The sequence below is a fragment of the Gilbertella persicaria genome (assembly GCF_025201335.1).
Source record: "Gilbertella persicaria strain CBS 190.32 chromosome Unknown B0P05scaffold_38, whole genome shotgun sequence".
NCBI classification, from domain to species: domain Eukaryota; kingdom Fungi; phylum Mucoromycota; class Mucoromycetes; order Mucorales; family Choanephoraceae; genus Gilbertella; species Gilbertella persicaria.
Genome location: NW_026251999.1, coordinates 71438 through 92629, shown reverse-complemented (window position 1 = coordinate 92629; position 21192 = coordinate 71438). Strand labels below are relative to the sequence as shown.

General features: G+C 37.1%; 8 protein-coding genes across 8 annotated transcripts; 4 read left to right on the top strand and 4 right to left on the bottom strand.

Moving 5' to 3' along the window:
• Positions 1-209: 209 nt before the first annotated feature.
• B0P05DRAFT_553496 (uncharacterized protein) lies at positions 210-987 on the top strand. The gene is made up of 2 exons (XM_051579578.1): positions 210-285; positions 342-987. Exon 2 carries the CDS (start codon positions 580-582, stop codon positions 802-804), a length of 225 nt encoding a protein of 74 aa, XP_051432083.1. The 5' UTR covers positions 210-285; positions 342-579; the 3' UTR covers positions 805-987.
• On the bottom strand, positions 817-1047 carry B0P05DRAFT_456058 (uncharacterized protein; the record flags this gene model as incomplete). Its single annotated transcript, XM_051573942.1, has 1 exon — positions 817-1047. A coding segment is annotated over one exon (231 nt), but the record flags the coding sequence as incomplete, so codon positions are not given.
• On the bottom strand, positions 966-5111 carry B0P05DRAFT_553494 (SNF2 family N-terminal domain-containing protein). Its single transcript, XM_051579577.1, has 5 exons — positions 5040-5111; positions 4912-4990; positions 2585-4869; positions 2343-2535; positions 966-2282 (listed from the first exon to the last, which is right to left on the bottom strand). Exons 2-5 carry the CDS (start codon positions 4987-4989, stop codon positions 1416-1418), a joined length of 3423 nt encoding a protein of 1140 aa, XP_051432081.1. The 5' UTR covers position 4990; positions 5040-5111; the 3' UTR covers positions 966-1415.
• A 114-nt stretch (positions 5112-5225) lies between these two features.
• On the top strand, positions 5226-5980 carry B0P05DRAFT_589825 (uncharacterized protein; the record flags this gene model as incomplete). The annotated part of the gene is made up of 5 exons (XM_051582760.1): positions 5226-5267; positions 5315-5391; positions 5435-5598; positions 5660-5754; positions 5801-5980. The coding sequence occupies 5 exons, from the start codon at positions 5226-5228 to the stop codon at positions 5978-5980; spliced, it is 558 nt and encodes a 185-aa protein (XP_051432080.1).
• Positions 5576-7208, top strand: B0P05DRAFT_553480 (uncharacterized protein). Its single transcript, XM_051579576.1, has 2 exons — positions 5576-7022; positions 7064-7208. Exon 1 carries the CDS (start codon positions 6064-6066, stop codon positions 6898-6900), a length of 837 nt encoding a protein of 278 aa, XP_051432079.1. The 5' UTR covers positions 5576-6063; the 3' UTR covers positions 6901-7022; positions 7064-7208.
• A 53-nt stretch (positions 7209-7261) lies between these two features.
• Positions 7262-7642, top strand: B0P05DRAFT_460074 (uncharacterized protein; the record flags this gene model as incomplete). Its single annotated transcript, XM_051573996.1, has 1 exon — positions 7262-7642. A coding segment is annotated over one exon (381 nt), but the record flags the coding sequence as incomplete, so codon positions are not given.
• Positions 7643-8067: 425 nt separating this feature from the next.
• B0P05DRAFT_475825 (uncharacterized protein) lies at positions 8068-8295 on the bottom strand (the record flags this gene model as incomplete). Its single annotated transcript, XM_051574866.1, has 1 exon — positions 8068-8295. The coding sequence occupies one exon, from the start codon at positions 8293-8295 to the stop codon at positions 8068-8070; it is 228 nt and encodes a 75-aa protein (XP_051432077.1).
• Positions 8296-8315: 20 nt separating this feature from the next.
• B0P05DRAFT_573900 (CST, telomere maintenance, complex subunit CTC1-domain-containing protein) lies at positions 8316-11639 on the bottom strand (the record flags this gene model as incomplete). Its single annotated transcript, XM_051581536.1, has 1 exon — positions 8316-11639. The coding sequence occupies one exon, from the start codon at positions 11637-11639 to the stop codon at positions 8316-8318; it is 3324 nt and encodes a 1107-aa protein (XP_051432076.1).
• Positions 11640-21192: the final 9553 nt, after the last annotated feature.

Sequence of the window (21192 nt, the reverse complement as noted above, 5' to 3'; positions counted from 1 at the left end):
TGCTGCTGCTATTGTAGCTACTCTCGTATTGAATTTTGCTACTTTCATTCAAGACATCTTGATAAAATTTAGCAATATCAATACGGCGAGTTCTTCCATAATAACTTGAGGGCCAGGCAGCAAAGTCTGCTTCATAAGATACACAATGGGCTTCATAAGGAGGAGGAGGATCAAGAATATCCATTGTTTTGAGATAAAGAGATAAAATAAAACAAAAGTAAAGAAAAAAAAGAAAAAAAAAAAGGAAAATAAAACTTTATACTGTCAACGCATGGCCAAAGGGCGCTTTTTTAATGGTATAAATATCACGGAAACTTTAAACTTGGAATAAAAGTACTTACTTCCCAGTCATCATACTTCACACCCAGACAACGCATTGCTTCTTGTAAAGAAAAATGCTGTCTTGTTAGTGAAATCAGTGTTGGATTGACTGATGTTAGTTTTGAAAAAGTGTATTAAAAAAAAGAAAGTAGCTAATAGCTTATCTTTTGAATTGGTATTCCAGTCATGATTCGCCAAAGGACAACGTGGATTGTAGTATAGAAAGGAACTTCTTTGTAGGTCACATTATCTTTTTAAATGCGTCAACTTGCCAAAGCAATAGGCACGTGTTTGAGAGGTATTGTTCTAATTGGTAGTACAAAAAAAAGAGAGAGGTATAATTGGTATGTGTGCCTTGCTTCCGGGTGTCTCCGTGTCTTCTTTCCTTTTGCTGGCTTCGGATTCATGGCACTTGTTTCTCTCTCGGGCACAAGCGATGCCTGCTTTTCTTTGTCAAATGCTCTTGCTTTATGCTCCATATGAACATATATCTTGAAGGCATTTATCACCTCTTTCTATTATCATAATTTCTATTGTGTCAACTGTATAAATGAGCGCATTGTGTATCACTATAAAGAATCCTTTCATCTCAGCAACGCAATCCATTTCGTCCATAGTTTTTAGAATAAAATGTGTAAAATAACCTCCTTTTATTTTTGTTTTTACTTTACCTTGGATGATGCTTTTCTTTTTCAGTTTGTGCAATTTATCTTTCATCTTTCTGATGTGTGTTCCTGTAGATGTCTAAGCTCTATTGACACGACAAAATTACACCTAAAACTGTATGTGAAACTGCTCTGATGATGGGAGTGATCGTAATAGCAAGAGTACACCTTAGCAGGCCACCCTCCAGAAGGCCTTATGTTAATCTCAAAACCTAATTCATCTACAAACCCCCCCCCTCCTCCTCCTCCTTAGTTTTCAGGATAATTCATTTCTTAATCCATGCTATTTTGCTTGATCGTTTCTTACTTTTGGGTGATGTTGCATTGACTGTAGATCTATAAAATAGGCATCTTTCACTCAAGCGCATGGATTTTAAATCAACTTTATTGGATTTGACAATGTAGCGCTCCCATTGGCAATAACATGCTTTAATAGTTTTGTCTTGCTCGCTTTGTTGTTCGTACATCTTCTTCGCCTTCCTCTAATTGTCTTAACCATTGTTTTTCAGTCATACCATCATCATAGCGTACATTTTCTCGAGACCGCTGTCCTCTGCCCATCACAGATTCAATGGTATCTTCTGTGTCATGTATATGCTCATCACGATAAATATCGGGCAATTCCCATTCCTGAAGTAATCTTTCTGGTTTCTTGCCATTGTCTCCATATTTACGACGCCATTCTTCTGCATCTGTGCGTTGTCTTTCTAAATCAATCTTGGTGAAAATAGCATATTCTTGATCAGATCGTTTTAGGATCGTATTGAGTTCTTCATCATCCATCTCATCACTCTCTTCATCTGCTTCTCTTGTCTCTATTGTGACTGTCTTGTCTTCCAACAAAGAACGCAAAAAGGCTTCACGGTCTTCTTCTGTCGAGCGATGATCAAATTTACCTGCTTGAATGACTTTACCATCAATATCTAGCTTGTACTGTGCTCTTGCTAGAATATTTTCTTCAATCGAGTTTTCTGTAATCAGACGGAAAATACGGACTTCTTTTGTTTGGCCAATACGATGAGCACGGTCTTGTGCCTGAAGGTCTTGATGAGGATTCCAATCCGAGTCAAAGATGATGACTGTATCGGCTGTCTGTAAATTCAAACCCAGACCACCTGCTCTTGTACTGAGTAGAAACATAAAATAAGGTGAATCAGGCGCATTAAATAAATGCAGTAAATTGGATCGGTCATCTGATTTGGTTGAACCATCTAATCTCAAATGCCTAAATCCACGATAAATACAGAAATCTTCCATAATATCCATAATCTGTGTCATTTGAAAGAATACCAGCACCTATACATATATATATATATATATGGTCAATCCACAGTCACGTTTGAATCTGTCACTTACACGATGACCCGTAGAACGAAGTTTGGGCAACATACGATCCAATAATTCAAATTTACCAGAGACACGGTAGAGTAACTCATTGCTTATCTTGTAGGGATTGATCACGCGTTCTACTTCTTCAAACACAAAAGGGTGATTACATATCTTGCGAAGTTGCATAATAGCATTATTTAGACCCTTAATGCTTGTTTTACTATAAACTAGGAATGAATATACGCATACCACTTGGCATGTCCACTTACCCATTGCTTGAATTACTACCAAACAAGATACCGTGTTTCTTCATTTGAGAATATAGTTTGAGTTGAAGTGCTGATAGTTTACATTTGATGACAGTTTCAACTTTATCAGGTAATTCAGATTCCACATCTTTTTTGAGACGTCTCAGTAAAAAGGGACGCAATACTTTATGAAGACGCTTGATGATCAACAATTGTTCTTCTTCATTCAATTCAACCTTGTCTTGTACACCTTGGTTAGAAAAGGGTGTATTAAACCACTCTTCAAAACTCTTGACTGAATTAAAGATTTTGGGCAAAATAAAGTTCAAAAGAGCCCATAATTCAGGTAGATTGTTCTGAAGAGGTGTGCCTGTCAAGATCAATCGATAGCGAGAGAAATAGTATTGTCTCAAGACCATAGTGAGTTTAGATTGTGTGTTCTTCATACGATGTCCTTCATCAATAATCATGTATTGCCATTTGATCTTGGATAACACAGGGCGGTCTTTGATGATGTAGTCAAATGTGGTCAACAGCACTTGGAAGTCACGGTGCTTGATTTGTTTCTTTTGAATCTCTTTACGCACATCGGGTGTACCTTTATAGCAAATCATGGTGACAGAAGGAGCCCATTTAGCAAATTCAAGCGACCAATTCGTCAAGGTAGAGAGTGGCACAATAATAAGAAAAGGGCCATTTTGTTTCTTGAATTCAATCAGGTACGTAATCAAACTGATCGTCTGAATCGTCTTTCCAAGACCCATTTCATCAGCCAGAATACCATTCAGTCGGTTATTGTAGAGGGAGACCATCCATTGTAAACCCTTGATTTGGTATTCTTTCAATTGGCCACCTGTCAAAATACTAGGCTGAGAGACTCTTTCTTGAATACGATGTGCCATGCGATAATAGTCTACTTTCTTGCCATTGGAATCCATCAACATCATTTCTTCGTCCATCTCTTCTCTGTCTTCTAGACTGTCATCAAGGTTCATGTTCTCTGTCTGTTGATCAACCACTGCCTTTGTCAAGGACTCTAAATAAGTGCCTGTCTGTCTTAACAACAAGGTCAATCGAGTATCTTTAGCTTCATCTAATAGTTTCATATAGGCTTCTTCATCGTCATTACGTAATGCACGAATACGGTCTTTGGATCTTTTGTCTGCCTTGCGTTGCTCTTCTTTATCGATGTGGGCATGGAACTGAAGAATGGCTTTACCTAGCTTACCCATCCTTGCCTGATGTGCTTTATGCCACCCAATCAGATCACGACCTTGATTACATACACTCTGCAGATAATCCAAATGACGTTGCTTTTCTTTTTTCTCTCGATCCAGCCGTTGTTGCTTCTCCAGCTTTTCTGTCAGTTTGGCTTCACGTAATGTCTTTTTCATGATTTTACGATAAGAAGTACGGTCAACTGAATTGGCCAGTCGATTGGCTTCTTCCATGTTTTTCACAATCTCTTCTCGTAACTTGGCTTGTTTATCACGTAACTGAAGGGATTTGAATTGAACAATCGTAGCCAATCGATCAGGTGAAGCTGTCTTGACTGTATCTTGATAGTATTCAGCTAAAAGATATCCCAAGGGCTGTCGTTGCTGCTCGTCATCCATATGGGCTTCTAATTCAGCCATACGTGCTTCAACACGCTGATCAATCCGTTTTTGTCGTTCAGACAAGACAGTGTGAGGATCCAATCCCTTAGGTGCAATTTCTGGCAAGAGTAAGCGTTGTTGTCTTGAAGAATGCGCATGGGATCGTTGCTGGCCTGACAAAAGGTCAAAGGCACTCACAAGATCATTGTCCTTGTTCTTGGTGATCAAGGGTGTGATGGCTAAGGGTGAAGTGTTCTTTTTCTTGAGGGCGTTGAATTCGACGGCTTGTTGATAAATGGCTTCTACCAGTCGTTCTGCCATGGTTTTGGGTGGTTCTTTTTCTTCAGGTGGATGGGATTGATTGGATAAGAGATTATAAGCAAGCATTTGGTATTGAAGATTGCCAGTGGGTGTAGTTGGTATCGACGATGAAGGACTCGTAGTGTGATTGGCTTGTTGTAGCAAGTGTTGTTGAAGTAACTGAAGTTGTAGCTGTTGCTGTTGTTGTTGTAACTGTTGTAGCTGTGGTTGTGGTTCATTTTTGACAACTGGTTTTTGTTGCAGCGCTTGATGTTGCTGCAGTGCTTGATGTTGCTGCAATACTTGACTCTGTTGCTGTTGTTGAAGTAGACGTAATAGATTCATCAATTGAGAAAACTCATTTTTGCCATCTTCTTTTTCACCTGCTGCTTGAAGTTGCTTTGCTCGCTAAAATGTGTTAGTATAGTATACGATTCCAATAGGACTGACCTGCAAAATAATATTTAGTTTCTCTTTGGTAAGTGAATTCAGCGTCAAGTCCACACCAGAAGCACTTGTATTGTTCATTCTAAGATCATCATGTTTAATTAATCTCAAAAAAGTCGAAAAAAAATTACCCGCTTTTAAAAAAAATAAATAAATAAGGCTTTCTTACACAATAGAGGGTGAAAAAAAATAAAATAAAAGGGCGTTCTCTGTGCTAAAACCATTGAAAAAATTTAATTCAATCCAGTGATGACATCACACCTAAGCAGGAATCGACAAGAAAGGGAATCTCTAAGAAAATTGAAAAAAAAAATGTAATGCTTCGACCACAATATACCCGTAGACCTTTTGAGTTGATGGTAACATAACGTCTGTTGTTGTGATCCCTACTCAACTTCCAACATAGATCTTGGGTCGCCCTAACTCAGGCAAACGTACTTTATCTGATCAACTCCTTAAAGTGAAAGATGTCTTTTTCTCCATGTAAGCTTGAAAGATCACATGGGCAAGTATTGATCGTATTTAGTAATATTGCAGAAGATGTACCTCAAAGAGATCTAGACAGAATTGACTATGTACTGATTCTTGTTGATTTGACTCAAGAAGAGAGTTTATGGTTACTTGATCAGTCTCTACATCAAATGAATGCACGCTTCTTGGTCAAGAAATCATCGGTTGTTGTCACAAAATGTATGTATCCCTTTCTATTCTCTACAGAATCAAATTCATGTTTTTTTTTTCTATTTCATAGTTGATAAGCTTAAGTCAAGAGAGATCGATATTGAACAAGTCAAGTCAGTTGTGACATCATTCTTTGATGTGCCTTTGTTTTATGTCAATCTAAGTGTAAAATCCATCCATTTGTTTCGTATTACTTATGCCCAAACTATAGAATCAAATAGAAAAAACACGCTTATGTTATCAATTGACACGTAAAATCAAGACAGAAACACTTCAGTTAAAACAAATCAATACATCTTTACTTCGATGCCTTGAAATCTATGATTCCACTGATGAAGAAGAAGAATCAGAACATAGTATCCTATCAGAAAGAATGGAGCCAATCACATAACAGCCTATTGATTCATCTCCCTCTTTCATTTCTTTCTCCCCCCCCCCCTTTTTTTTTATTTTTATTTTTATACATGTAAATAAATGCAACAATCCGAATATTACAGCTACATACTTAATAACTCTAAAAACCTACAACAAGACAACAGCAACTATTATGCTAATCTTGAGTCATCCAGTGGACCTTCTCAAGCCCCTTTATTGGAAAAAGAAACACAGCTTAAAGGCGGGACAGATTTCCGAAGAAGAAAGAACTGGTCAGAACGTATCTTGGTTGAAATCACCGGTCTGTTACATGTATTATCACCTACAGGCAAAATTCTGTATTGTTCAGAGTCCACGCATGAATTAACAGGCTATCGACCTCATGAACTTGTAGGTCAAGCACTGATAGATTTCTTGCATGTGGATGACATGGATGTCTTTATTCGTGATTTTCAAATGTCATTTCACACGCGTTCTCAGATCAAGACCCATTATCGATTTCGCAAAAAGGATGATACTTATGTGATTTTTGAAGTCGTGGGTCATCCCAGGTCAGATTTCCCTGGTCAACCACCCCAAAGCTTTTTTGGTATTGCTCAGCCAATTCCTACCAAAAGTGGTGCTTTGATTGATACTTTTCTGGAACTCAAGACAGAGAACAATTGGCTCAAGAAGCGCATTGATGAATTGTCTGCTAAATATGGCAAGGTAGAAAGGAATCGTGAAGAGACTAGCAGTAGTGGTGCCTCCACTGTATTGGAATCCAACTTTATACCAAACTTGTTGAATGTGAATTCTGAAGAGTGGATGGATACCTCTGATTTAGATGATTATGCCTACAAAGAAGAGCACAAAATACCCACCAATCCAGATCAGGAAACCATGGATGCATTAGAAAGAAAAGATAAATGGAAACGACGCGTAAGGGAAATTTAACACAATGCAATGACTCATTTGTATTTTAAGAAGAAACACAAAGGAGCAGATGAATATGTGTGTGCTGATTGTGGTACTACTTCCTCACCCGAATGGCGTAAAGGACCTCATGGACCCAAGACGTAAGTTACAGACGGAAAATATAAATACTGATTCCCATTAGCCTATGTAACGCATGTGGTCTTCGTTGGGCCAAAAAGAACAAAAAGAGAGATTTGAATGATGACTGAAACAGCAAGGATTCTCCGAATAGCTTTTTTGATCCCGTTTGATTATTCCCTTCCTCCTCCTCCTCCTCCCCCTTTTTTTTTTATTTTCTTTCTTTTTCTTTTATATATATATAATGAACCGATTAAAAGCATTCATTGATAAACCCGTCAGTCATCATTTGTTAGCTCATATTTCACATCAAGCATCATTAGTGATACCTTGCCATCATTTAGACTATAAAAGTGTGATTCCACCTTTACCTACATTTGTGAGTCTGTTGGTCAAAAGGTCGTATGCTCGTACAGGCACATTATTGGCCACACTCGTGCTGTTAGACAGGTTAAGACAGAGACTGGCTCAATTTGCGAGGGGAATGCCATGCACTTGTCAACGCATCTTCTTGGCTACATTGATTGTCACCACTAAAGTATTGCATGACACTTGCCCCAAGAATAAGCATTGGACAAAATATGCTGTGTATTTCAGTTTACCAGAGATCAATTTGATGGAGAAACAACTGTTGTCTTTGATGGTAAGTCTATCAAATGAAAATACATCTCATAAAAATTTCTTTAGAATTACCAAGTAATAATTACTGAACAGGATTTATTGAATTCATTCATGAATTATGATCATACTATTCGCCTGCAATTACCTCCCATTCTGACGGATCGTCTTTACATGCCAAAATCTGCTTCTTCGTTTACTATACAAAAGAGAAGAAAGCGTCCCCATCTCTCAAATTCCTCTATTTCTTATATAGAAGACCCTATGTATATTTGTTCTTTTACTCATCTTATCAAAAAATCCATATGGATGGACCCTCCTTCCATCTAAAATGTATTACGCTCCTTATTATATCTCCTTTATTCCCTATACGATTGCGTGTTGTGAAAAATACCAAATAGATATCATGATTTGTCAAATTCTAAACAAGACTTTTTATTGTAGTGTCAACTACCAGCCGTCATCGGTCTGTGGTAGTCCCCAACCTGCATCTTGTGCTGAAGAAGCATCACCCCATCCATCTTGATCTTGTTCTAAATTGAATCGCTTAAAGGAATCTTGTAGAGTTTCTTTTTCTGATTTGACAACTTGAATAGAAGAAGGTTGTTTCATCGTGTTCCATTCGTCAAATGTTTGCCACTTGTTATTACCAGGATGATGAGGTGGTGGTGAAGACATCAGAAAAAAAAAAAGTGATTTTATTTGAGTAAATCATAAGCAATCGATCTTGTGTCTGCTAATTCAATATCCAATAATTGGAATTTAAGTTTGGGTAATTCAAGTGTCTTTAGAAGACCTCCATGATCAGATAAAGCCACTCTTCTAAGTCCATAGCGCTCGATCAAGTCTTGATCAAGTGAGATGGTCTTTTTGGATCCTTGCTTTTGTTGAATACCATAGCACCAAAACTGTCCTGCTTTTTTAGCAGCATACACAAGATCTTGGATCGTAAAACCATACATGGCTTGATGGTCTATACTCTCATCCATCGTAGTGACACGACTACCGCCCCATCCATTGTAATGAAACATACCATAGTTGAGCACGGCACACTTGAGAGCATCAATTTGTTTGGTAGACAGTTGCAGTAATCGAAAGACCAGTCGTTCACCTTCTATCGTCGCATTTGCAGTAGCCGTACCATCACTTATTTGAACAAAAGCAGTCGCCACAAAGACACGATGGGCATCTTGACACATGCGATAACAATCTTGATGACGCACCATCGAACCACAATCACTGCATTCCCATTGAAACACAAGAGAAATAACAGACACCACATGACAAAGGATCTTGACGATCGATACTTCAGGCTCAACAGCATCACCTAGATCCGTATCGATAAACGAATGCAAAAGACGTGTAGGAATACGTGTGGGCTGCAGTCCAAGCACAGCAGGATCAGGTCGTGTCTTGAGCACTTGGATACTGGTCACATCATTCGCTAAACAAAAAAAAGAGGATGTTTGGCCTCGTTTGTGTTTACGGACCAGGTTACGAAACACAACATGAGCACCTACGATAAGCCCTAGAGGATAATGAATCTGATGTGTGTCCAAATAGATGTCAATCACATCCAGTGTGTCTGGTTGGCGTAACTGAAGATAGAGTCGACGGTTCGGTTTGCCTGTACCTATGCCTAGGTCTTGATAGAGTTGTTTGGCATGATGTGAACTTGTGTTGTCAAATCCATCCAACATACGTTTAGAAATCACAATGCCTTGGACATGGATCAAATGTTCAAAGAATTGATAGGTGAGCGTAGGCTGCTGAAGTTCAAGAAGCTGGGATACACTGTAGATCATCTCTGAAGATGCCACAGATGAATCTTGATAGACAGGTTCTAACTGGAGAGCATCAGGCGTATCTTTGTCTAGGACAGGGTATAAAGTATGTGTAGGACCAAGGACAAATGTCATCCGACGCTTTGTGCCGGTATCGGGTAAAGAAGCGTCTAATGTGAGACCATGAATCACCCACTGAGTACCTGTTTGGAGCATAGCATGCAGTTTGAGACTCTGATGGCGAGAGTCAAGAATGAAGATACATTCCTTGAGTTCTTGAGTAGGAATGCCTTTACTTGAGCCTTGGATATCATACAGACGGACAACAACACGACCTTCAAGATATAAGCAGCTTTCAGCATCAAAGCATGTCTGAATAGGAAACGTGTTTACCACATCCAACACAAAGCAAGGTCCTTGTTTTAGTCTTTTAGAAAGACGGTAATAAGCCACTGGACGAACCGAGGTTCTGGATGTTTGAAACACAAGGGGACTATCATACCCCAAGAGGACTACATCTTCACACACAAGATAGGATTGCTTCAGGGATTGTCTTGTCATACTAAGTTCTAAATAAGACAAGTCTTCTTCAAAGAGTTGCATCTGTTTCAATAGATAGATACCACCTGGCTTGAGATGCACACGGGGAGCTAACAAGAGTAAACGTGTTTCACCCTCCATAAGATACAGACGACCATCGTTCATCATGTCTACTTTGCCCAATAGACCGTGTGGTGTGAGATCATCACTGGCCACACGGGTATATACATGACCTGTTTCAAACCGGTTACTTTCACCTGAGAGACACACACGGTGTTCTTGAAGACGCGCTGCTAACATGGCTTGAATGGATCCTAACGAAGGGTATGTGCCCATAACCACATGCAACGGCTGTGTTGTCTTTCCAACAGCAGGACAAGACTGATGATGCCAAATAAAATGATGCTTGAGATGGTGTGTAGGATGTGTGGATAAGGCATCATACGCTTTTTTACATGCGTGTATATCGTCTTGCTTGAATTTGACAACAAGGGCTGCATAGATCTCCAAGTGTCGCATCAACATGCTAAAATCAGACTGTTGACGCAAACAATCCATATAGACATACTGCTTTAATTCTGAATCCATGGTTTGTTCAAAAAAGGGTACGCTCGTCTGTACAAAATCACAATGGTCTGGAAAAGACAGGATGTCTATTTGTGTCTTGACACAGCCTACAAGTGCTCTGACATGACATAGATCAGCATGAGTGCGTGGTACATGCCATAAGGTGTCTAGCAAATGACTTGTGCCATCACTGTTAAGTTGAACAGTAGCCATATGAACATGATGTAATCGAATCTCTGTATTGACGCGTAAGGGACGTAGAGGAGAATAGCCCACATGGTGAAATAGACAGAGTAAGAGTTGATGGTCAAATTCGTACATGCCAAACAAAGGATCAATGACGCGTGTAATATGGCCTGTAAAGGTAGACATCTGGTTGATTGTGGGTAGACACAGGGGATAGGATTCTTCTTCTAAGGGTATCTGATCTGTACATTGGATTTGGTCTAATTGATGGGGTGTGATGGTATGGCATAAGGATTGTCCCTCTCTAAAGCAAAGGACAGTGCATTTGATGTGAGCATGGCGCAGATGCATAGCATTCAAGCGTTGAAACATATAGTTGCAGCCTATACGAAACATGGGGTAGTATTTGATACACGCATCACCTTCAAACATGATGTAGGTAGAGACATGATCATGGCTTACTTCCACTAAGAATTGAGCTGGTGTATTGGGCAACGTCAATAATGGGCTAACAGAAGCCGCCATGCCAACATGGTTTGGTACTGATCCCATGTGTGGTTGAGGTGAATAAAATACAGTGTCTCTGCTCTGTGTGATCTGGTATGCTAATTCATCGATAAAGAGACATTCTTCAAGAACAGATTGAGTGGGATTAGCCACAGGAAAGACATGAACCAACCGAAACTCGATCCATTGCAAGTCGTCTTGACATATAAAATTCCATTGTTGAATACTGACCATGGCTTGATCGAGTTTGGGATAGAATCGATCGACATGACAAGGAAAGTAAGTGTGTGTGGTAATATCTGTCAAAAGAATGGTGCCCTTTTCATCATCGGCATCGTAGCTGACAATAGATAAAGTACCTATCAGACTACATCCGGTAAGTGTAGCATTGGTGCCGGCTTTATAATTGAGCAACTCGTGCACCGTCAATGAATCCATACCAAAAAAAAAAAAAAAAAAAAAAAAAAAAAGTAGAAACGATTTTTAAAAATTTCCCTTTGACATTTAACGTAAAAGACGCGTTTTCTTTTACAAACATTAGTTTATGCAACGGTCCAAAGAGCTTCAAACATGCATTGACTTAATTCCATATCGCAGTAATATACATTCGTTCTTTAGACAAATAAAGAAACTGATCTACACAACACGAGCCTTTCTGAGTCCCTTTTATCCTTATTCATATTGCAAAAGGGCTTGGATTCCTAGGATTATGTTTTTAAAGTAGTTTTTCTTTGCTTGAATTTATGCGCATGCATCTACCCGTATCGCCATCGATTTTGTAGAGTTTGAGCGGTATCAAGATATCCCCCCACACACAAGATGGCTGTATGCGGAGATTGAAAATGTAATAGTGGGTTTTATCCCGCCGTGTCAAAAATCAAGCTCTTGTTTAGAGATAATTCCATTTGTATCAACGTCAATGGTTGGCTCTCTAAGCAGTTGGTTCCAAAGCGCCGAGGCCTCAAACAAGGTGACCCACTCTCTTGTATTTTATACAATTTTGCCTTAGAGCCACTTCTCCAGTCGATATTGAATGACACTCAATTTTCTGGCTATCGCTTCAAGCATAATGATTTTAGTCAAGCTATCACCTTACCTGCTATCAAATTGCTTAGTTATGCTGATGACACTTTAGTTTTTCTTCATAATATCCGTGACCTTCGCAGAATGCAGTTTCACTTGCAGGCCTACAGTAAAGCATCCGATGCCAAGATTAACTACCATAAAGTGCGAGCAATCTCTCTCTCTGGCCACAATCTAGATGATAAATGGCTGACTACTCTACAAGCCATTGACATTCCCAAGATATGGTGCCGTACAGATGCTGAACCCATTATCTATTTAGGTTTTCCCCTTATCCAATTCTTGTACCAGCGCGCTCACTTTTTTTCGTCCCTCACTCGATCACTGACTCAACTGGCGGATATTCATGCCTCACGCAATCTTTCTGTTGTTGGTAGAGCTACAGTTGCCAGTTCGCTTTTATTGTCTAAATGCTGGTATATTTTGCGGGTAATCCCTACCACTCAAGCAATCCTTAATACCATTCGAACTGTCATTACTTCTTTTGTCAACCGGCAAATATTTCCTCGCATTAGTTGGCAAACGATGACTGCACCAAAGTGGCATGGTGGCCTTGGCATTCTTGACTTGTTTTCTCAGCAGAAAGCACTGTATTATCATTGCCTTCATCCTTTTTTGTGTCCTCAAGCTGAACGTTCTCTGATACAAGACTTTCTAGCAGCACATGCCCGTGCTTTGCTTCAGACTGAACATCTGCTTTTGGGTTTGCTCTTTCCTCGTTCTCGGCCAGGCCAACTCAGGCAATTGGTAAGTAACACTGTCACAATGTGCTGCCAGACAATAGATGCTATTCCTAGGAAACAGTACTCATACATGCCAAACCCTATCGAATGCCTTTTACTGCCATCACGCTCAATTGTTTTGCCATCTAACACCTTTAATTTGCCTCTCAAGTTACGCACAGTAGCAGTTTCCTATCTATATAAGTACCATCCACAGGGTCACTATTTGGCACCAATACCAGTTTCTTCCTTTCCCCTGGATATCCGTCGTAGTGTTAGAAAATACCTTCAAGCAATGAATCAAAGTCATTGTCAACTGGAGCCATTCTTTGGTCAATGCCTTGTTCGTACTTCATTAGACTTATACAATCCTGTGCATATTCCTGCAATCCAGCGGTCTCTTGATTTCTTTTCTTTTGTGCGTATGTTGAAACTGCCTTTTGACAATAAAAATTTCGTTGCCTTCAAAAATGATGGCTACACTTTCCGTAAGGTCATCACACAAGCTGCCTTGTCTGATATCATTGCCCGGCAAGAAGTTTCTTCTGCTGCTTGGAAGTACTTTTGGTGTATACCTATCACAACATTGCAGAGAAATGTGATGTATCGATTTCTGACTCGCAAGATTCCCACTCGCTTATTTCTATCCAAGATTTTTCCTGCTCGCTTCCCTACTGCTGCCTGCATTTTGTGTGGTGATCAGGAGACTGTGTACCATTTCTTCTTTCGCTGCCCCCAAAAATTTCCGTTCTGGGATGCCTTGATCAGGGAATTTCTATGGCCAGGCACCTCTCTGGATCTAGTCTCTGATGCACTTGCATCTTTCAATTTTTCTCGGATTCGGTCTCAAACCAACTGTCCTCTTTCAGTAGCCATGGTAACCTTGATCGGTCTCTCTGAAATCTGGAAGGCCCATTGGACCCATACCATGCAGAACCAACCATTCCATTATCTCTCTGTTCTCCATAGCACTCGCTATCAAATTATGCGTATAGCTGCTGAAAATGACCTTTCATCTTGAGAGGTCTTTTCTCGCAGTAGCTGCCCTTTTTTTTTTTTCTTGATTTCTTTGTTTTTTGAAATTGTAGTACCCTTTTTGTTTCTTTTAATCCTCTTATAATAAATAATTGTCGAGCACCTCTTTTAGTGGTTCCCTCTCGAGACCACTAATACGTGCGGCAAATAAAATCATTAAAAAAAATCAAGCTTTTCTGCCCTCAATGTTGCTCACTGCTGCTCTCTCTGAAGTGTGAAACCTGTCAATTTACAAAATGTTGGTGTAAACATTTGACTCGCTTCTTCTCCCCCTGATATTTGGGTTTGTACACCAAGTAACACATTTTATGTGAAGATCCTTTTTTTTATTACAGGAAAGCTCATTGGCCCCATATCCATAACGATCAACCTTTCTCCCCTTTGACCACTTTTCGTTCCTCCCAGCTGGCAATCCTCCGTTGCCATGCTGAGGAAAACTTCGATGGCGAGTAAGTCCTATACTACATTACATTTTCTATTTAGTTTCCAGCTATATTTATTCTATTATTTTACGTCAATTGTTGAGCACCGCTTTCAGTTTCACGCACTGATACGTGCAACAAATAAAACTCTTTTAGAAAAAATTAAGCTTTTTGCTGAGAACTGCATAAAGACGCAGCTGTATGACTTTATTATTGTGACAAAAGCTGTAGATCTTTGTTTTCTGAGTTGAATAAAGTAAGAAACACAGCAAATTTTTTGGGCAAATATGCGAAAATGTGTACAAGGTTTTTCGCTCCTATCATATCATTTTTTAATATAATTGACAAGCAAAAGCATTCACCAAAAACCAGAGCCTTTGGCAGATATTTTAAGTATCTATTCTTATTGATAGCTTCATTCTTTGTTATGTAGTAGTAAAAAGAAGATCAACTGTTGTCAAATCGAGAATTTCTATCAACACTATCCTTTGGATTTGAGGCAAAAATGACGATTTTTTGCGAGTCGTTTTTTTCCTTTTGATTCAAAACAATTCCAAAAGTACCACGCATATTAGTAAACATGTTTTGTAGGTACTTAGAGCATTTATTCAGGAATATATAGGACTTGTGCAACATTTATTTGTAGACGAAAACGAAGAAAATTTATGTATATTATAGTCTTTTTTTCTACTGTCAAAGCATTCACCTGCATGGAGCCTATTTTTTTTTTTTTTACGTAGATTAAGGTATCTACCATCAAGTAAATTATTTGAATCAAATGCCTTGATTAGAAAAAAAAAAATGGAGGAGTTTTTCATCGATTGAAGGAAAATCTTGGTCAAATCTTTACTCAAATATGAAAAGATTTCTTCTATCGATGGGAAAAAATGCAATTGCTTACGCTGTGGTGGCGCACTATTCAAGATTTCTGTATGGAATAAGGACGTCTACAGACCATGCTGAACTCTGATACAAGCATTTTTCTATAAATATGAGCCTATCATTAACTCAATTGGTCGCATTCTTTGTACAGCCTTAATTTTCTTGCTCTTATTTTGAGATTGCTAAATTAGCATGGATGAACATGGATGACCCTGGATGAGCACTGATGAGCAGAGAATAATAAAATTTCTCTTTTTTTTTTTTTTTTTTTTTTTTTGCATTTTTATTTTACAATTTTAAAGTAAAAAATAAAAAATTTTTAAAACTGTCAAATCTTTCAAAATTTAAATTTTTGATTCTTTTGATTTTATCTAATACAAATAAAAGAAATGCAAAGATCAGATTTCTTTTTAATTGAAAGTGATTGTTTTCTAAAAGAATTTTTTTTTCTGTCAACACAAATGGCATACTTTTGTATCCGCATAAATTTTGCTAAATTTATTAGTTTTATATAAAAATCAATTTTGAGCATATGGCTTAATTTAGTCTAAATTTCTCGAATTCGATCAATTCGTAAGAATAATCAAGTTAAACTAGAATTAAACACCATTTCAGCGAGCAAGAAAAATAAATGCACGGAGGAAAAAGAGCTGATCTAATGATGTTTGTGGACGCATGTTTGTAGCCAAAGAAGGAAAAGAGACAGCTGATTCTTTGTTGGAAGGAGCAGAGAGTTCGTGGCAGCATGCTTCATAGAGACAATCTGTGATAAGAGGAAATGTACAGAGGTCTATTCGACATATGTTGTGAGTTGGTTGAATATAATAAGTATATTAAGGTATTGGATGACATGTGAATGAGAGAGGTATGCACCACAGGAATAAGACTTAGAATTACCTCCAGGTAATCAAACGAGTCGCTAGCAAATTGAACGGATGCACTCAAGGTTGGTTCTAGGAGGCCAGAAAAGCCAGTGTCGCTGACACCATTGGAGAATAGCATGGTCATAGCTGAGCAAATTTCATTAGAGCTTACTTGCACTAAAACTTTAGGGCTAGAGATGCCTCTGGCTCTGATAAAAACTCAATGGTAGAAAAAGATGTCTTGTAGTGGATTAATTGTACTAGAAAGAATATAATCAGCGGTGTCTTTCTCAGGCACGACGATAACGCATTTGGTAGAGCCTCATCTATAATCTAGTGTAAGACTGATTAGTACATTGATGGAAGATAGATTTTAGAAGTTTAAAAAAAATATTGCAAAACTTGCAAACATAAGAAGTCGCCAATGGGTATAATGGATCTCTAAAAAAAAAATTGAACTCTACCGAAATGACAAGTATGCCATTTATGTATTCAAAAAATATTTTTCAAAAAATAATATAAAAACATTATTTTATGTTAAAACTATTACTCTAAAATAAATCAAAAATACTTTCTGTCATTACAGGAAATAAAAAAAGAAGGAAATTTTCATTTTTTTGTTTTAGTTTAATAAAAAAAAAGCTCATTTTTCAATTTTTCAGCTTTGAATTAAAAAACGAGTCTACCAAATGATGACTTGCTGTTTTAGTTCGAAAATGATATTACTTCCCCGTAGATTCGTTTTTTATTTTAGAACAGAAAAATTGAAAAACAAACTTTTTTTTTAATTTTAAGCAGAAAAATCAGAAATCTTCTACTTTTTTTTGTTTTTTGTCATTGTAGAAAATGTTTTTGATTTATTTTAGAGTAATAGTTTTAACATAAAATAATGTTTTTATATTATTTTTTGAAAAATATTTTTTGAGTACGCAAATGGCATACTTGTAATTTCGGCATACCTGTTGAAATTTTTATTATTTCTGGAAATGCCTTTTTTTTCTGTAAGCCCATCACACTGATCATAAAGGCCTGAGGTACATGAGTCTTTCCATAATTTTTTGCATCGCTCTAGCTACCTTTTTTGTAGATTTATCACTATAGCGAGCGATGGAGGAAATCTTCCATCAAAAATGTAAGAGTTATGCATTTAGAGATGCAAAATTTTGGCCAGACCTTCACCCAAGTATGAGAAATCCTTCCATCGATGCAAGAGAACCGCATTCAATGAAAGATTTCTACCGCTGATGGAAGAAAAATTTAATCGCTTACACTGTGGTGTATAGTTGCTATGGACCCTCTTTGTTTGCTATGTTTTACTTAAAATTAGACTACATCCTTCCTTTTAATAAATTGTAGCAATCTCTAACCAAACAATCAGAAGCTAAAAATCCTATTTGTAAAACAACTGTCAGCCATTGATAACGTCTTCATTCCCCAAAAGGCAAGTCCAATAATTCGAGCTCTTTTTTGAATATTCTTTATCATCGGTTTTTTATCAGGTTCCCTGTTGCAACAGAGTAATTGCGACAGCCATAGAGGGTCCATAGCAACTATACACCACAGTGTAAGCGATTAAATTTTTCTTCCATCAGCGGTAGAAATCTTTCATTGAATGCGGTTCTCTTGCATCGATGGAAGGATTTCTCATACTTGGGTGAAGGTCTGGCCAAAATTTTGCATCTCTAAATGCATAACTCTTACATTTTTGATGGAAGATTTCCTCCATCGCTCGCTATAGTGATAAATCTACAAAAAAGGTAGCTAGAGCGATGCAAAAAATTATGGAAAGACTCATGTACCTCAGGCCTTTATGATCAGTGTGATGGGCTTACAGAAAAAAAAGGCATTTCCAGAAATAATAAAAATTTCAACAGGTATGCCGAAATTACAAGTATGCCATTTGCGTACTCAAAAAATATTTTTCAAAAAATAATATAAAAACATTATTTTATGTTAAAACTATTACTCTAAAATAAATCAAAAACATTTTCTACAATGACAAAAAACAAAAAAAAGTAGAAGATTTCTGATTTTTCTGCTTAAAATTAAAAAAAAAGTTTGTTTTTCAATTTTTCTGTTCTAAAATAAAAAACGAATCTACGGGGAAGTAATATCATTTTCGAACTAAAACAGCAAGTCATCATTTGGTAGACTCGTTTTTTAATTCAAAGCTGAAAAATTGAAAAATGAGCTTTTTTTTTATTAAACTAAAACAAAAAAATGAAAATTTCCTTCTTTTTTTATTTCCTGTAATGACAGAAAGTATTTTTGATTTATTTTAGAGTAATAGTTTTAACATAAAATAATGTTTTTATATTATTTTTTGAAAAATATTTTTTGAATACATAAATGGCATACTTGTCATTTCGGTAGAGTTCAATTTTTTTTTTAGAGATCCATTATACCCATTGGCGACTTCTTATGTTTGCAAGTTTTGCAATATTTTTTTTAAACTTCTAAAATCTATCTTCCATCAATGTACTAATCAGTCTTACACTAGATTATAGATGAGGCTCTACCAAATGCGTTATCGTCGTGCCTGAGAAAGACACCGCTGATTATATTCTTTCTAGTACAATTAATCCACTACAAGACATCTTTTTCTACCATTGAGTTTTTATCAGAGCCAGAGGCATCTCTAGCCCTAAAGTTTTAGTGCAAGTAAGCTCTAATGAAATTTGCTCAGCTATGACCATGCTATTCTCCAATGGTGTCAGCGACACTGGCTTTTCTGGCCTCCTAGAACCAACCTTGAGTGCATCCGTTCAATTTGCTAGCGACTCGTTTGATTACCTGGAGGTAATTCTAAGTCTTATTCCTGTGGTGCATACCTCTCTCATTCACATGTCATCCAATACCTTAATATACTTATTATATTCAACCAACTCACAACATATGTCGAATAGACCTCTGTACATTTCCTCTTATCACAGATTGTCTCTATGAAGCATGCTGCCACGAACTCTCTGCTCCTTCCAACAAAGAATCAGCTGTCTCTTTTCCTTCTTTGGCTACAAACATGCGTCCACAAACATCATTAGATCAGCTCTTTTTCCTCCGTGCATTTATTTTTCTTGCTCGCTGAAATGGTGTTTAATTCTAGTTTAACTTGATTATTCTTACGAATTGATCGAATTCGAGAAATTTAGACTAAATTAAGCCATATGCTCAAAATTGATTTTTATATAAAACTAATAAATTTAGCAAAATTTATGCGGATACAAAAGTATGCCATTTGTGTTGACAGAAAAAAAAATTCTTTTAGAAAACAATCACTTTCAATTAAAAAGAAATCTGATCTTTGCATTTCTTTTATTTGTATTAGATAAAATCAAAAGAATCAAAAATTTAAATTTTGAAAGATTTGACAGTTTTAAAAATTTTTTATTTTTTACTTTAAAATTGTAAAATAAAAATGCAAAAAAAAAAAAAAAAAAAAAAAAGAGAAATTTTATTATTCTCTGCTCATCAGTGCTCATCCAGGGTCATCCATGTTCATCCATGCTAATTTAGCAATCTCAAAATAAGAGCAAGAAAATTAAGGCTGTACAAAGAATGCGACCAATTGAGTTAATGATAGGCTCATATTTATAGAAAAATGCTTGTATCAGAGTTCAGCATGGTCTGTAGACGTCCTTATTCCATACAGAAATCTTGAATAGTGCGCCACCACAGCGTAAGCAATTGCATTTTTTCCCATCGATAGAAGAAATCTTTTCATATTTGAGTAAAGATTTGACCAAGATTTTCCTTCAATCGATGAAAAACTCCTCCATTTTTTTTTGCATTTAATTGATGATTTCTTCCATCGCTTATGCTACAGTAGTAGTAGAATTATTCCAAATGGTTCATTGATTATTATTGTACAAAGATTTGTATCAGATGAGACAGTCAATCTGCAATCAGCTCAATGTGATTGACAGGTTGATACCCAAGGATTTCTATCCGCTTTAAGACATTTTACCAACAAGATAATGACTAAGTAATCAGATACAAATCATTTGTTACCAGGCATTTGTCTGTTGTGAGATGAGGAAAGAATAGACATAACATAAGAGAAAAGGCAAGAACACAGAGAAAGTCCGTTAGAACTTGTAGAGGGTTTTATTTCAAGAGAAAATATGGCAATTTTCAATAGTTATAAAATGCTGAGATGTTTCTACTTCTTCTTCTCGGTCGAAACATTGTTTTGCGACTAGCTTCTTGACCATGAGTTGATTTGCTAGATCAGGAAAAATCAAGAGAAAAGCCTTCAGAAGAAGTTGTCAGCTCAGTCAATGATAAACAGTCTGACTTGAACTTGAGTAATAAACTATTACAGATTTGGCAATGCCAATGCTAATGCATTAGTCAGTTCTGACTGTCACTTTATGAGTATCATCCATAAAAATAGTAACAACAAAGTCTTTGGATCAATGATTTCTGACTATGAGGATGATGTAGTGCTTTTGGTAGAATGGGTGAATGTCAGTGACTATAGGTCCATTGCAACTGCCATATGTGTGATCTAGTCTTTTGCCATGATCATCATCTACTGATTTATACGAATGAATTCATATATATTCACAACTGTTCCTTCTTTATGTAAATAAATCATTCTTTTTTATCTCACATGTATTTGATAAATTATCGGTTGCTTATGTGACAAACAATAATCAGGTTTTTTATTGCATAGAATAGTCAGTTGAAATTATTTGATTCTTTTTTCTTTCTCTTAATTATTTCTTTCTTTTTAAAAATCCCCTCTACTATTATACTTTGAGATCTGATACTTTTATGCAAGAATGGTCGCTTTCTAGACTGCACATTGGAGTTTCCTTTTGCTTCAATGCTGCATGAACACTCCAGCTCTAAAAGCTACTTTATTAAATGCAAGGCAGAGGGCGTAATCTCTTTTTGAAAATTACATAAGAAAAAACCACGAACATATCAGAAGCAATCAGCTCAGAGAATTCGGCCAATATTGGCAAGAGTCTCAAAGAGC